General features: G+C 56.8%; 1 protein-coding gene across 1 annotated transcript in view; it reads left to right on the plus strand.

Moving 5' to 3' along the window:
• Positions 1-16125, plus strand: part of XPO5 (exportin 5) — a 56318-nt gene that overhangs the window by 38004 nt on the left and 2189 nt on the right. Inside the window, exons 24-31 of the mRNA XM_040430829.1 lie at positions 1223-1320; positions 1401-1426; positions 1678-1772; positions 3391-3483; positions 10913-10995; positions 11138-11245; positions 11320-11457; positions 13510-13671. Coding sequence (XP_040286763.1) covers positions 1223-1320; positions 1401-1426; positions 1678-1772; positions 3391-3483; positions 10913-10995; positions 11138-11245; positions 11320-11457; positions 13510-13671 — 803 coding nt within the window. The remainder of the gene's footprint in view (positions 1-1222; positions 1321-1400; positions 1427-1677; positions 1773-3390; positions 3484-10912; positions 10996-11137; positions 11246-11319; positions 11458-13509; positions 13672-16125) is intronic.

Here is a 16125-nt window from a genome sequence, read left to right on the forward strand (position 1 = left end):
ACTCCTTTACCCCTAGGTGACACTATTACCTAAGCTATTAGGATATTTAATCCTTAATAAATGGTACTATCTCACATTCTATACACATGACCTCTGGAACCTAAATCAAAGCTAGAGGGATTAATTCCGACACTTCTACCAATCAAGCACAGACTTTTAGGCACCATTTGAATGTTTCCCAGATTGTTATTTTATGGGACCGATAAGAAAATGAGCCTTGTTTTCTCACAGAGATATCTGTGCCTCCTCTGCTACACCAACGGGTGATTGATGGTTCGTTAAAATACCACTTCTTTGGAGATACTCCTTAACAAAGTCCATACTAAAACTGTTTTCATCATATAATAGGAATATATGCGTTCCTATTGAGAAATGTATATGATGACCGATACATAAACATCCTTAATAATACGTAACAATATAAAACGATACATAATGTTTTATTGATTCTCTTATACAAAACTAAGGTTAATTATAAGCTTATATAGATATCACAGATTTTCTGCTTCATTAATAAAGACCAAACTGTAGAGGTAATTAGCACCAGCTGCGTCTGGAGAGCACCCTTATCTCCTGTCATAAATCCATAAGGAGACAAGAAGGCCTCTTTTCAGACTGGTACATCCATGAGGAGAAATGTTATCTGAACTGTCCTTCCCATGACTCTCTTTCGGCCATCTTTAAAATACATACATATAACAATATGGGCTCTTATAGGTATATATAATCAAATCCACTATAATTAGGATATCTAGATCAATGTTTTATACACTTATGAAAAAGCTCAACAGAAGGCATCGGTCCTCCCGTGAACACCGCGGCCTTCTCTCGCCTTCTTCTAGGCCAGTGACGTCACATTCATCGGTCACATGACCTAGGAGCAGCTCAGCCCCATAGAAGTGAATGGAGCGGAGCGCGATACCAAGCACGGCCACTATACAATGTATGGCCCTGTGCCTTGTCAAAAAACTGATCAGTGAGGGTCCCGAGTGTCGGACCACCACCCATCAGATACTGATGACCTGTCCAGTGCCGGAAGTGAGCGCTTACCTACATTCGCCAATTATAGTCTATGGGCGCATCAAGCCATACATTTCTATACGTTTTTCTGTTTACAAGCGTGTCTGCGTTCAGCAAAAACGAGGTGTGAACAGGCCCTTACACTGCTAGGATACATGTGACATAGAAGAAACCCGGAGTGCTTCCTTAACCTGCTGATTACGCTTCTTTGTGAAGCCACTGATTGTCTCCTGTCCTCCTGACAAGTACGAGAGCCTCCTGGGGCCAATCCTGGGGCCCCTCCTCAGCTTCCTGCACCAGGTAACCCCATAGACACCTCATGCACACGGAGCACCCCAATACGCCCCAACATCACTGATGACTGTCACTTTATCTTCCAGAGGCTGTCGCAGAAGTGGCTGGCGAGGTGAGTCCTGGAGGCGGAGCTGCACCTAATGTGCTCCACTCACCTCCAGAGCTGCGTTCAGAAAGTCACTATATGATCTGACATAATGTACGCGGAAAACCAGATTCATCTAGAGCTGCAGACAGATGATGCAGCAGTAGAGTAGCCTCTGCAGCTCTGGATGTGAATGGAGTATATAGGGGTTTGCCACGGGGGGTGGGACCATTATTTGCTGGACTGGGAGAGTGTCAGCTTTTTGGTTGTCTCTGCAGTGAGGAGGATTACTCCGAGCTGAACACCGAGACTACGGAGATCCTGGAGGTGGAGCTGGTGCGGCTGCTGACCCGGGAGATGGTGGACCTCATCAGTGAGTGTATATCCCCCCCCCGCTGTATACTGCCCCCGACCCCCCCCCCCCATCACCGCTGTACACCCGCTGCTGACCCGGGAGATGGTGGACCTCATCAGTGAGTGTATATCCCCCCCCCCCCCGCTGTATACTGCCCCCGATAGACCCCCCCCCCCATCACCGCTGTACACCCGCTGCTGACCCGGGAGATGGTGGACCTCATCAGTGAGTGTATATCCCCCCGGCCCCCGTATAGTGAGCGCCCCCACTGTATACTGCCCCCGACCCACCCCCATCACCGCTGTACACCCGCTGGTGACCCGGGAGATGGTGGACCTCATCAGTGAGTGTATATCCCCCCCCCCCCCCCCCCGCTGTATACTGCCCCTGACCCCCCCCCCCCCCCCCCCCCCCCATCACCGCTGTACACCCGCTGCTGACCCGGGAGATGGTGGACCTCATCAGTGAGTGTATATCCCCCCCCCCGCTGTATACTGCCCCCGACCCCCCCCCCCCCCCCCCCCATCACCGCTGTACACCCGCTGGTGACCCGGGAGATGGTGGACCTCATCAGTGAGTGTATATCCCCCCCCGCGCTGTATACTGCCCCTGACCCCCCCCATCACCGCTGTACACCCGCTGCTGACCCAGGAGATGGTGGACCTCATCAGTGAGTGTATATCCCCCCCCGCTGTATACTGCCCCCGACCCCCCCCCCCCCCCCCCCCCCCCATCACCGCTGTACACCCGCTGGTGACCCGGGAGATGGTGGACCTCATCAGTGAGTGTATATCCCCCCCCGCTGTATACTGCCCCTGACCCCCCCCCCCCCATCACCGCTGTACACCCGCTGCTGACCCAGGAGATGGTGGACCTCATCAGTGAGTGTATATCCCCCCCCCGCTGTATACTGCCCCCGACCCCCCCCCCCCCCCCCCTATCACCGCTGTACACCCGCTGGTGACCCGGGAGATGGTGGACCTCATCAGTGAGTGTATATCCCCCCCCCCGCTGTATACTGCCCCTGACCCCCCCCCCCCCCCCCCCCCCCCATCACCGCTGTACACCCGCTGCTGACCCAGGAGATGGTGGACCTCATCAGTGAGTGTATACCCCCCCCGCTGTATACTGCCCCCGACCCCCCCCCCCCATCACCGCTGTACACCCCCTGCTGACCCGGGAGATGGTGGACCTCATCAGTGAGTGTATATCCCCCCCCCCGCTGTATACTGCCCCCGATAGACCCCCCCCCCATCACCGCTGTACACCCCCTGCTGACCCGGGAGATGGTGGACCTCATCAGTGAGTGTATATCCCCCCCCCCACGTTTAGTGAGTGCCCCCGCTGTATACTGGCCCCCCCCCCCCCCATCACCGCTGTACACCCGCTGCTGACCCGGGAGATGGTGGACCTCATCAGTGAGTGTATATCCCCCCCCCCCCCGTATAGTGAGCGCCCCCGCTGTATACTGCCCCCGCCCCCCCCCCCATCACCGCTGTACTACACCCGCTGCTGACCAGGGAGATGGTGGACCTCATCAGTGAGTACATATACCCCCGTATAGTGAGTGCCCCCCGCTGTATACTGCCCCTTGCTGTACACGCGCTGCTGACCGCTCCCCCTGTGTCCTTCATAGTTGTCAGCTGTATAGCCAAGAAGACGTCGGAGGCCTCGTCGGGCAACGCTGCGGGGGAGGAGGTGCGCAGTGCGGCTCCAGTAGACGCTGACGGTAAGGATTCATGTCTGACCTTCCATCTGTCCTCCAATCTCTGCGTCACCCAGCTTTCCAAGGATCCTGAGTGGTAGACTTCAGCCCTGCTATAGATGTGCAACTCAGGATCCTAGGAAAGCTGGGTGCACCTGAGATGGGGAAGTTGTAGTGCTGACCACCGTCTATAGGTCCATTCTGATAATCCGGCATGTCGGTCTATACATGGTACCTGCGGCAGGGTGGTCGTGTGTAGCGCTGCTCTACTGCCGGACTATGGAGAGACTCCTTCTAATCCGGCATGTCGGTCTATACGTGGTACCTGCGGCAGGGTGGTCGTGTGTAGCGCTGCTCTACTGCCGGACTATGGAGAGATTCCTTCTAATCCGGCATGTCGGTCTATACGTGGTACCTGCGGCAGGGTGGTCGTGTGTAGCGCTGCTCTACTGCCGGACTATGGAGAGACTCCTTCTAATCCGGCATGTCTGTCTATACGTGGTACCTGCGGCAGGGCGGTCGTGTGTAGCGCTGCTCTACTGCCGGACTATGGAGAGACTCCTTCTAATCCGGCATGTCGGTCTATACGTGGTACCTGCGGCAGGGTGGTCGTGTGTAGTGCTGCTCTACTGCCGGACTATGGAGAGACTCCTTCTAATCCGGCATGTCGGTCTATACATGGTACCTGCGGCAGGGTGGTCGTGTGTAGTGCTGCTCTACTGCCGGACTATGGAGAGATTCCTTCTAATCCGGCATGTCGGTCTATACGTGGTACCTGCGGCAGGGTGGTCGTGTGTAGCGCTGCTCTACTGCCGGACTATGGAGAGACTCCTTCTAATCCGGCATGTCGGTCTATACATGGTACCTGCGGCAGGGTGGTCGTGTGTAGCGCTGCTCTACTGCCGGACTATGGAGAGACTCCTTCTAATCCGGCATGTCGGTCTATACATGGTACCTGCGGCAGGGTGGTCGTGTGTAGCGCTGCTCTACTGCCGGACTATGGAGAGATTCCTTCTAATCCGGCATGTCGGTCTATACGTGGTACCTGCGGCAGGGCGGTCGTGTGTAGCGCTGCTCTACTGCCGGACTATGGAGAGATTCCTTCTAATCCGGCATGTCGGTCTATACGTGGTACCTGCGGCAGGGTGGTCGTGTGTAGCGCTGCTCTACTGCCGGACTATGGGGAGATTCCTTCTAATCCGGCATGTCGGTCTATACGTGGTACCTGCGGCAGGGCGGTCGTGTGTAGCGCTGCTCTACTGCCGGACTATGGAGAGATTCCTTCTAATCCGGCATGTTGGTCTATACGTGGTACCTGCGGCAGGGCGGTCGTGTGTAGCGCTGCTCTACTGCCGGACTATGGAGAGATTCCTTCTAATCCGGCATGTCGGTCTATACGTGGTACCTGCGGCAGGGCGGTCGTGTGTAGCGCTGCTCTACTGCCGGACTATGGAGAGATTCCTTCTAATCCGGCATGTCGGTCTATACGGGGTACCTGCGGCAGGGCGGTCGTGTGTAGCGCTGCTCTACTGCCGGACTATGGAGAGATTCCTTCTAATCCGGCATGTCGGTCTATACGTGGTACCTGCGGCAGGGCGGTCGTGTGTAGTGCTGCTCTACTGCCGGACTATGGAGAGATTCCTTCTAATCCGGCATGTCGGTCTATACGTGGTACCTGCGGCAGGGTGGTCGTGTGTAGCGCTGCTCTACTGCCGGACTATGGGGAGATTCCTTCTAATCCGGCATGTCAGTCTATACGTGGTACCTGCGGCAGGGTGGTCGTGTGTAGAGCTGCTCTACTGCCGGACTATGGAGAGATTCCTTCTAATCCGGCATGTCGGTCTATACGTGGTACCTGCGGCAGGGCGGTCGTGTGTAGTGCTGCTCTACTGCCGGACTATGGAGAGACTCCTTCTAATCCGGCATGTCGGTCTATACGTGGTACCTGCGGCAGGGTGGTCGTGTGTAGTGCTGCTCTACTGCCGGACTATGGGGAGATTCCTTCTAATCCGGCATGTCAGTCTATACGTGGTACCTGCGGCAGGGTGGTCGTGTGTAGTGCTGCTCTACTGCCGGACTATGGAGAGATTCCTTCTAATCCGGCATGTCGGTCTATACATGGTACCTGCGGCAGGGTGGTCGTGTGTAGCGCTGCTCTACTGCCGGACTATGGAGAGATTCCTTCTAATCCGGCATGTCGGTCTATACGTGGTACCTGCGGCAGGGTGGTCGTGTGTAGAGCTGCTCTACTGCCGGACTATGGAGAGATTCCTTCTAATCCGGCATGTCGGTCTATACGTGGTACCTGCGGCAGGGCGGTCGTGTGTAGTGCTGCTCTACTGCCGGACTATGGAGAGACTCCTTCTAATCCGGCATGTCGGTCTATACGTGGTACCTGCGGCAGGGTGGTCGTGTGTAGCGCTGCTCTACTGCCGGACTATGGAGAGATTCCTTCTAATCCGGCATGTCGGTCTATACGTGGTACCTGCGGCAGGGCGGTCGTGTGTAGTGCTGCTCTACTGCCGGACTATGGAGAGATTCCTTCTAATCCGGCATGTCGGTCTATACGTGGTACCTGCGGCAGGGTGGTCGTGTGTAGCGCTGCTCTACTGCCGGACTATGGAGAGACTCCTTCTAATCCGGCATGTCGGTCTATACGTGGTACCTGCGGCAGGGTGGTCGTGTGTAGCGCTGCTCTACTGCCGGACTATGGGGAGATTCCTTCTAATCCGGCATGTCGGTCTATACGTGGTACCTGCGGCAGGGCGGTCGTGTGTAGCGCTGCTCTACTGCCGGACTATGGAGAGATTCCTTCTAATCCGGCATGTCGGTCTATACGTGGTACCTGCGGCAGGGTGGTCGTGTGTAGAGCTGCTCTACTGCCGGACTATGGAGAGATTCCTTCTAATCCGGCATGTCGGTCTATACGTGGTACCTGCGGCAGGGCGGTCGTGTGTAGTGCTGCTCTACTGCCGGACTATGGAGAGACTCCTTCTAATCCGGCATGTCGGTCTATACGTGGTACCTGCGGCAGGGTGGTCGTGTGTAGCGCTGCTCTACTGCCGGACTATGGAGAGATTCCTTCTAATCCGGCATGTCGGTCTATACGTGGTACCTGCGGCAGGGCGGTCGTGTGTAGTGCTGCTCTACTGCCGGACTATGGAGAGATTCCTTCTAATCCGGCATGTCGGTCTATACGTGGTACCTGCGGCAGGGTGGTCGTGTGTAGCGCTGCTCTACTGCCGGACTATGGAGAGATTCCTTCTAATCCAGCATGTCGGTCTATACGTGGTACCTGCGGCAGGGCGGTCGTGTGTAGTGCTGCTCTACTGCCGGACTATGGAGAGACTCCTTCTAATCCGGCATGTCGGTCTATACATGGTACCTGCGGCAGGGTGGTCGTGTGTAGTGCTGCTCTACTGCCGGACTATGGGGAGATTCCTTCTAATCCGGCATGTCGGTCTATACGTGGTACCTGCGGCAGGGTGGTCGTGTGTAGTGCTGCTCTACTGCCGGACTATGGGGAGATTCCTTCTAATCCGGCATGTCGGTCTATACGTGGTACCTGCGGCAGGGTGGTCGTGTGTAGTGCTGCTCTACTGCCGGACTATGGAGAGACTCCTTCTAATCCGGCATGTCGGTCTATACGTGGTACCTGCGGCAGGGTGGTCGTGTGTAGTGCTGCTCTACTGCCGGACTATGGGGAGATTCCTTCTAATCCGGCATGTCGGTCTATACGTGGTACCTGCGGCAGGGTGGTCGTGTGTAGTGCTGCTCTACTGCCGGACTATGGAGAGATTCCTTCTAATCCGGCATGTCGGTCTATACATGGTACCTGCGGCAGGGTGGTCGTGTGTAGCGCTGCTCTACTGCCGGACTATGGAGAGACTCCTTCTAATCCGGCATGTCGGTCTATACGTGGTACCTGCGGCAGGGTGGTCGTGTGTAGTGCTGCTCTACTGCCGGACTATGTAGAGACTCCTTCTAATCCGGCATGTCGGTCTATACGTGGTACCTGCGGCAGGGTGGTCGTGTGTAGCGCTGCTCTACTGCCGGACTATGGAGAGATTCCTTCTAATCCGGCATGTCTGTCTATACGTGGTACCTGCGGCAGGGTGGTCGTGTGTAGTGCTGCTCTACTGCCGGACTATGGAGAGATTCCTTCTAATCCGGCATGTCGGTCTATACATGGTACCTGCGGCAGGGCGGTCGTGTGTAGTGCTGCTCTACTGCCGGACTATGGAGTGATTCCTTCTAATCCGGCATGTCGGTCTATACGTGGTACCTGCGGCAGGGTGGTCGTGTGTAGTGCTGCTCTACTGCCGGACTATGGAGAGATTCCTTCTAATCCGGCATGTCGGTCTATACGTGGTACCTGCGGCAGGGCGGTCGTGTGTAGTGCTGCTCTACTGCCGGACTATGGAGAGACTCCTTCTAATCCGGCATGTCGGTCTATACGTGGTACCTGCGGCAGGGTGGTCGTGTGTAGCGCTGCTCTACTGCCGGACTATGGAGAGATTCCTTCTAATCCGGCATGTCTGTCTATACGTGGTACCTGCGGCAGGGTGGTCGTGTGTAGCGCTGCTCTACTGCCGGACTATGGGGAGATTCCTTCTAATCCGGCATGTCGGTCTATATGTGGTACCTGCGGCAGGGTGGTCGTGTGTAGCGCTGCTCTACTGCCGGACTATGGGGTGATTCCTTCTAATCCGGCATGTCGGTCTATACGTGGTACCTGCGGCAGGGTGGGCGTGTGTAGTGCTGCTCTACTGCCGGACTATGGAGAGAATCCTTCTAATCCGGCATGTCGGTCTATACGTGGTACCTGCGGCAGGGCGGTCGTGTGTAGAGCTGCTCTACTGCCGGACTATGGAGAGATTCCTTCTAATCCGGCATGTCGGTCTATACGTGGTACCTGCGGCAGGGTGGTCGTGTGTAGTGCTGCTCTACTGCCGGACTATGGAGAGACTCCTTCTAATCCGGCATGTCGGTCTATACGTGGTACCTGCGGCAGGGCGGTCGTGTGTAGCGCTGCTCTACTGCCGGACTATGGGGTGATTCCTTCTAATCCGGCATGTCGGTCTATACGTGGTACCTGCGGCAGGGCGGTCGTGTGTAGCGCTGCTCTACTGCTGGACTATGGAGAGACTCCTTCTAATCCGGCATGTCGGTCTATACGTGGTACCTGCGGCAGGGCGGTCGTGTGTAGCGCTGCTCTACTGCCGGACTATGGGGTGATTCCTTCTAATCCGGCATGTCGGTCTATACGTGGTACCTGCGGCAGGGTGGTCGTGTGTAGTGCTGCTCTACTGCCGGACTATGGAGAGACTCCTTCTAATCCGGCATGTCGGTCTATACGTGGTACCTGCGGCAGGGTGGTCGTGTGTAGCGCTGCTCTACTGCCGGACTATGGAGAGACTCCTTCTAATCCGGCATGTCGGTCTATACGTGGTACCTGCGGCAGGGCGGTCGTGTGTAGCGCTGCTCTACTGCTGGACTATGGAGAGACTCCTTCTAATCCGGCATGTCGGTCTATACGTGGTACCTGCGGCAGGGCGGTCGTGTGTAGCGCTGCTCTACTGCCGGACTATGGGGTGATTCCTTCTAATCCGGCATGTCGGTCTATACGTGGTACCTGCGGCAGGGTGGTCGTGTGTAGCGCTGCTCTACTGCCGGACTATGGAGAGACTCCTTCTAATCCGGCATGTCGGTCTATACGTGGTACCTGCGGCAGGGTGGTCGTGTGTAGCGCTGCTCTACTGCCGGACTATGGAGAGACTCCTTCTAATCCGGCATGTCGGTCTATACGTGGTACCTGCGGCAGGGTGGTCGTGTGTAGTGCTGCTCTACTGCCGGACTATGGAGAGATTCCTTCTAATCCGGCATGTCGGTCTATACGTGGTACCTGCGGCAGGGCGGTCGTGTGTAGTGCTGCTCTACTGCCGGACTATGGAGAGATTCCTTCTAATCCGGCATGTCGGTCTATACGTGGTACCTGCGGCAGGGCGGTCGTGTGTAGCGCTGCTCTACTGCCGGACTATGGAGAGATTCCTTCTAATCCGGCATGTCGGTCTATACATGGTACCTGCGGCAGGGTGGTCGTGTGTAGCGCTGCTCTACTGCCGGACTATGGAGAGATTCCTTCTAATCCGGCATGTCGGTCTATACGTGGTACCTGCGGCAGGGCGGTCGTGTGTAGCGCTGCTCTACTGCCGGACTATAGAGAGATTCCTTCTAATCCAGCATGTCGGTCTATACGTGGTACCTGCGGCAGGGCGGTCGTGTGTAGAGCTGCTCTACTGCCGGACTATGGGGAGATTCCTTCTAATCCGGCATGTCGGTCTATACGTGGTACCTGCGGCAGGGTGGTCGTGTGTAGCGCTGCTCTACTGCCGGACTATGGGGAGATTCCTTCTAATCCGGCATGTCGGTCTATATGTGGTACCTGCGGCAGGGTGGTCGTGTGTAGTGCTGCTCTACTGCCGGACTATGGAGAGATTCCTTCTAATCCAGCATGTCGGTCTATACGTGGTACCTGCGGCAGGGCGGTCGTGTGTAGCGCTGCTCTACTGCCGGACTATGGAGAGACTCCTTCTAATCCGGCATGTCGGTCTATACGTGGTACCTGCGGCAGGGTGGTCGTGTGTAGTGCTGCTCTACTGCCGGACTATGGAGAGACTCCTTCTAATTCGGCATGTCGGTCTATACGTGGTACCTGCGGCAGGGTGGTCGTGTGTAGCGCTGCTCTACTGCCGGACTATGGAGAGATTCCTTCTAATCCGGCATGTCGGTCTATACATGGTACCTGCGGCAGGGTGGTCGTGTGTAGTGCTGCTCTACTGCCGGACTATGGAGAGACTCCTTCTAATCCGGCATGTCGGTCTATACGTGGTACCTGCGGCAGGGTGGTCGTGTGTAGTGCTGCTCTACTGCCGGACTATGGAGAGACTCCTTCTAATCCAGCATGTCGGTCTATACGTGGTACCTGCGGCAGGGTGGTCGTGTGTAGCGCTGCTCTACTGCCGGACTATGGAGAGATTCCTTCTAATCCGGCATGTCGGTCTATACGTGGTACCTGCGGCAGGGTGGTCGTGTGTAGCGCTGCTCTACTGCCGGACTATGGAGAGATTCCTTCTAATCCGGCATGTCGGTCTATACGTGGTACCTGCGGCAGGGTGGTCGTGTGTAGCGCTGCTCTACTGCCGGACTATGGAGAGACTCCTTCTAATCCGGCATGTCGGTCTATACGTGGTACCTGCGGCAGGGTGGTCGTGTGTAGTGCTGCTCTACTGCCGGACTATGGGGAGATTCCTTCTAATCCGGCATGTCGGTCTATACGTGGTACCTGCGGCAGGGTGGTCGTGTGTAGTGCTGCTCTACTGCCGGACTATGGAGAGACTCCTTCTAATCCGGCGTGCTGCTGCCTCTCCTCTTTTAACCCTTCCCCCTCCAGATGAGGAAATGATGAGTGTGGACGCTGCGGCCGTCGGCTCTCTGGAACTGTCAGATCTCGGGAAGTTCCTGATGTCACTCGAGGTTAGTGCGCCCCCAGAGGTGACCGCTGGTACAACCAGTATTACTGCTCCGGCAGCAGCCGTCTCTCTGCCTCCCCAGTAGATTAGCCGCTCTGGGAAAGCTGGGTGCCCACCTTCAGGTGCTGTCATCTGTCACCCCGCAGGAGGTGTCGACCACCCTGCTGATCAGCGCATACAGTCCGCTCGTATGGATGGACACGCCGGCCTGTCAGAAAGCTGCCTCCCAGCTGTGCTGGCCCCTTCTCAAACAGGTGCGCACTATCACCCCCACCCTCTCATGTCATAGCCCACCACTATCCTCACTTTCCTCTCCTCGGCCCCCCAGGTGCTCTCCACTTCTCTGCCCTCTGAAGCCGTCATCTGTTTTTTCACCAATGTTCTGCGCGGCCTCCAGATCCACGGCCAGCACGAGGCCTGCAACTTGGCCCTGGCGACCCTGGCCTTCCAGATCTACAGCACCCTGGTAAGAACTGTCCCCCCGCCCTGGCTGACTATCCGTCTCCCTACCCCCCCCCTCGCCCTGGCTGACTGTCCGTCCCCGCCCTGGCTGACTGTCCGTCCCCGCCCTGGCTGACTGTCCGTCCCCGCCCTGGCTGACTGTCCGTCCCCGCCCTGGCTGACTGTCCGTCCCCGCCCTGGCTGACTGTCCGTCCCCGCCCTGGCTGACTGTCCGTCTCCCGTCCCCGCCCTGGCTGACTGTCCGTCCCCGCCCTCGCCCTGGCTGACTGTCCGTCTCCCCCCCCCCCCCCCCCCCCTCGCCCTGGCTGACTGTCCGTCTTTCCCCCCCCCCCCCCCCTCGCCCTGGCTGACTGTCCGTCTTTCTCCCCCCCTCGCCCTGGCTGACTGTCCCTCCCACTCCCCCCCCCTCGCCCTGGCTGACTGTCCGTCTCTTTCCCCACCCCCTCGCCCTGGCTGACTGTCCGTCTTCCCCCCCCTCGCCCTGGCTGACTGTCCGTCTTTCCCCCCCCCCTCGCCCCCTGGCTGACTGTCCGTCTTTCCCCCCCCTCGCCCCCTGGCTGACTGTCCGTCTTTCCCCCCCCTCGCCCTGGCTGACTGTCCGTCTTCCCCCCCTCGCCCTGGCTGACTGTCCGTCTCCCCTCCCCCCCCCCTCGCCCTGGTTGACTGTCCGTCTCCCCTCCCCCCCCCCCTCGCCCTGGCTGACTGTCCGTCTCTCCCCCCCCCCCCCTCGCCCTGGCTGACTGTCCCTCCCCCTCCCCCCCCCCTCGCCCTGGCTGACTGTCCGTCTCTTTCCCCACCCCCTCGCCCTGGCTGACTGTCCGTCTTCCCCCCCCTCGCCCTGGCTGACTGTCCGTCTTTCCCCCCCCTCGCCCCCTGGCTGACTGTCCGTCTTTCCCCCCCCTCGCCCCCTGGCTGACTGTCCGTCTTTCCCCCCCCTCGCCCCCTGGCTGACTGTCCGTCTTTCCCCCCCCTCGCCCCCTGGCTGACTGTCCGTCTTTACCCCCCCTCGCCCTGGCTGACTGTCCGTCTTCCCCCCCTCGCCCTGGCTGACTGTCCGTCTCCCCCCCCCCCCCCCTCGCCCTGGTTGACTGTCCGTCTCCCCCCCCCCCCCCCCTCGCCCTGGCTGACTGTCCGTCTCTCCCCCCCCCCCCCCCTCGCCCTGGCTGACTGTCCGTCTCCCGCCCCCCTCCCTGGCTGTCTGTCCGTCGTCCCCCCCTTTCCCCCCTCGCCCCCTGGCTGACTGTCCCTCTCCCCCCCTCGCCCTGGCTGACTGTCCGTCTCCCTCCCCCCCTCGCCCTGGCTGACTGTCCGTCTCCCTCCCCCCCCCCCCCCCCCTCGCCCTGGCTGACTGTCCCTCTCCCCCCCTCGCCCTGGCTGACTGTCCGTCTCCCTCCCTCCCTCGCCCTGGCTGACTGTCCGTCTCCCCCCCCCCCCCCCCCCTCGCCCTGGCTGACTGTCCGTCTCCCTCCCTCCCCCCCCTCGCCCTGGCTGACTGTCCGTCTCCCTCCCCCCCCCTCGCCCTGGCTGACTGTCCGTCTCCCCCCCCCCCCCCCCCCCTCGCCCTGGCTGACTGTCCTTCCCCCCCCCCCCCCCCCCTTCCCTCGCCCTGGCTGACTGTCCTTCTCCCCCCCCCCCCCCTCGCCCTGGCTGACTGTCCTTCTCCCCCCCCCCCCCTCGCCCTGGCTGACTGTCCGTCTTTCCCCCCCCCTCGCCCTGGCTGACTGTCCGTCTTTCCCCCCCCCTCGCCCTGGCTGACTGTCTGTCTTTCCCCCACCCCTCGCCCTGGCTGACTGTCCGTTTCCCCCCCCCCCCTCGCCCTGGCTGACTGTCCGTCTTCCCCCCCCCCCCTCGCCCTGGCTGACTGTCCGTCTTCCCCCCCCCCCCCCTCCCCCTGGCTGACTGTCCGTCTCCCCCCCCCCCCCCCTCACCCTGGCTGACTGTCCGTCTTCCCCCCCCTCGCCCTGGCTGACTGTCCTTCTCCCCCCCCCCCCTCGCCCTGGCTGACTGTCCGTCTTTCCCCTCGCCCTGGCTGACTGTCCGTCCCTTGTTTCTCCAGCGCCCTCAGGTCCCGGAGCTGGGGGTGGTGATGGAGCAGGTCCCCAACATCCATGCTGAGTCCTTGAAGGGGTTTGACGCTCGTCTACGGTGTCCGGCGGAGAAAAAAGCAGAGAAGCGAAAGAAGGAACATTTCAAGCGCCTCATCGCTGGCTGCATTGGGGTGAGAAGAATCGTGGCTCAGCCTCCAGTATAATGATTGTCAGCTCTGTGGTCCAGCCCTCCAATAGTGAGGAGGAGCCAAATATAGGAATGCCCCTAACAATGCTGTCCTATTATCAGTATATAATCTATAGAGGACGGGACGTGTATAATGTGTCAGTGTATTATACAGTATTACACCCCGTCCTGTCATCAGTATATAATCTATAGAGGACGGGACGTGTATAATGTGTCAGTGTATTATACAGTATTACACCCTGTCCTGTCATCAGTATATAATCTATAGAGGACGGGACGTGTATAATGTGTCAGTGTATTATACAGTATTACACCCTGTCCTATTATCAGTATATAATCTATAGAGGACAGGACGTGTATAATGTGTTAGTGTATTATACAGTATTACACCCCGTCCTGTCATCAGTATATAATCTATAGAGGACGGGACGTGTATAATGTGTCAGTGTATTATACAGTATTACACCCTGTCCTATTATCAGTATATAATCTATAGAGGACAGGACGTGTATAATGTGTCAGTGTATTATACAGTATTACACCCTGTCCTATTATCAGTATATAATCTATAGAGGACGGGACGTGTATAATGTGTCAGTGTATTATACAGTATTACACCCCGTCCTGTCATCAGTATATAATCTATAGAGGACGGGACGTGTATAATGTGTCAGTGTATTATACAGTATTACACCCTGTCCTGTCATCAGTATATAATCTATAGAGGACGGGACGTGTATAATGTGTCAGTGTATTATACAGTATTACACCCTGTCCTATTATCAGTATATAATCTATAGAGGACAGGACGTGTATAATGTGTTAGTGTATTATACAGTATTACACCCCGTCCTGTCATCAGTATATAATCTATAGAGGACGGGACGTGTATAATGTGTCAGTGTATTATACAGTATTACACCCTGTCCTATTATCAGTATATAATCTATAGAGGACAGGACGTGTATAATGTGTCAGTGTATTATACAGTATTACACCCTGTCCTGTCATCAGTATATAATCTATAGAGGACGGACGTGTATAATGTGTCAGTGTATTTTACAGTATTACACCCTGTCCTATTATCAGTATATAATCTATAGAGGACGGACGTGTATAATGTGTCAGTGTATTATACAGTATTACACCCTGTCCTGTCATCAGTATATAATCTATAGAGGACGGGACGTGTATAATGTGTCAGTGTATTATACAGTATTACACCCTGTCCTGTCATCAGTATATAATCTATAGAGGATGGGACGTGTATAATGTGTCAGTGTATTATACAGTATTACACCCTGTCATCAGTATATAATCTATAGAGGACGGGACGTGTATAATGTGTCAGTGTATTATACAGTATTACACCCTGTCCTGTCATCAGTATATAATCTATAGAGGACGGACGTGTATAATGTGTCAGTGTATTATACAGTATTACACCCTGTCATCAGTATATAATCTATAGAGGACGGACGTGTATAATGTGTCAGTGTATTATACAGTATTACACCCTGTCATCAGTATATAATCTATAGAGGACGGGACGTGTATAATGTGTCAGTGTATTATACAGTATTACACCCTGTCATCAGTATATAATCTATAGAGGACGGGACGTGTATAATGTGTCAGTGTATTATACAGTATTACACCCTGTCATCAGTATATAATCTATAGAGGACGGACGTGTATAATGTGTCAGTGTATTATACAGTATTACACCCTGTCCTGTCATCAGTATATAATCTATAGAGGACGGGACGTGTATAATGTGTCAGTGTATTATACAGTATTACACCCTGTCATCAGTATATAATCTATAGAGGACGGACTCTGCGCCACCTTCCTGGGCACTTCACGCCCACTCCCCTGTGTGCCCCGGGCTGTAGTATTCGGGGTGTATCCTCAGCGGGTCGCCTCTCGCCCCCATCCCCCTGTGTGCCCCGGGCTGTAGTATTCGGGGTGTATCCTCGGCGGGTCGCCTCTCGCCCCCACCCCCCTGTGTGCCCCGGGCTGTAGTATTCGGGGTGTATCCTCGGCGGGTCGCCTCACCCCCATCCCCCCGTGTGCCCCGGGCTGTAGTATTCGGGGTGTATCCTCAGCGGGTCGCCTCTCACCCCCACCCCCCTGTGTGCCCTGGGCTGTAGTATTCGGGGTGTATCCTCAGCGGGTCGCCTCTCACCCCCACCCCCCTGTGTGCCCCGGGCTGTAGTATTCGGGGTGTATCCTCAGCGGGTCGCCTCTCACGCCCACCCCCCTGTGTGCCCCGGGCTGCAGTATTCGGGGTGTATCCTTGGCGGGTCGCCTCTCACCCCCACCCCCCTGTGTGCCCCGGGCTGTAGTATTCGGGGTGTATCCTCAGCGGGTCGCCTCTCACCCCCACCCCCCTGTGTGCCCTGGGCTGTAGTATTCGGGGTGTATCCTCAGCGGG

Source organism: Bufo bufo, chromosome 4 (assembly GCF_905171765.1).
Source record: "Bufo bufo chromosome 4, aBufBuf1.1, whole genome shotgun sequence".
In the NCBI taxonomy this organism is placed as follows: domain Eukaryota; kingdom Metazoa; phylum Chordata; class Amphibia; order Anura; family Bufonidae; genus Bufo; species Bufo bufo.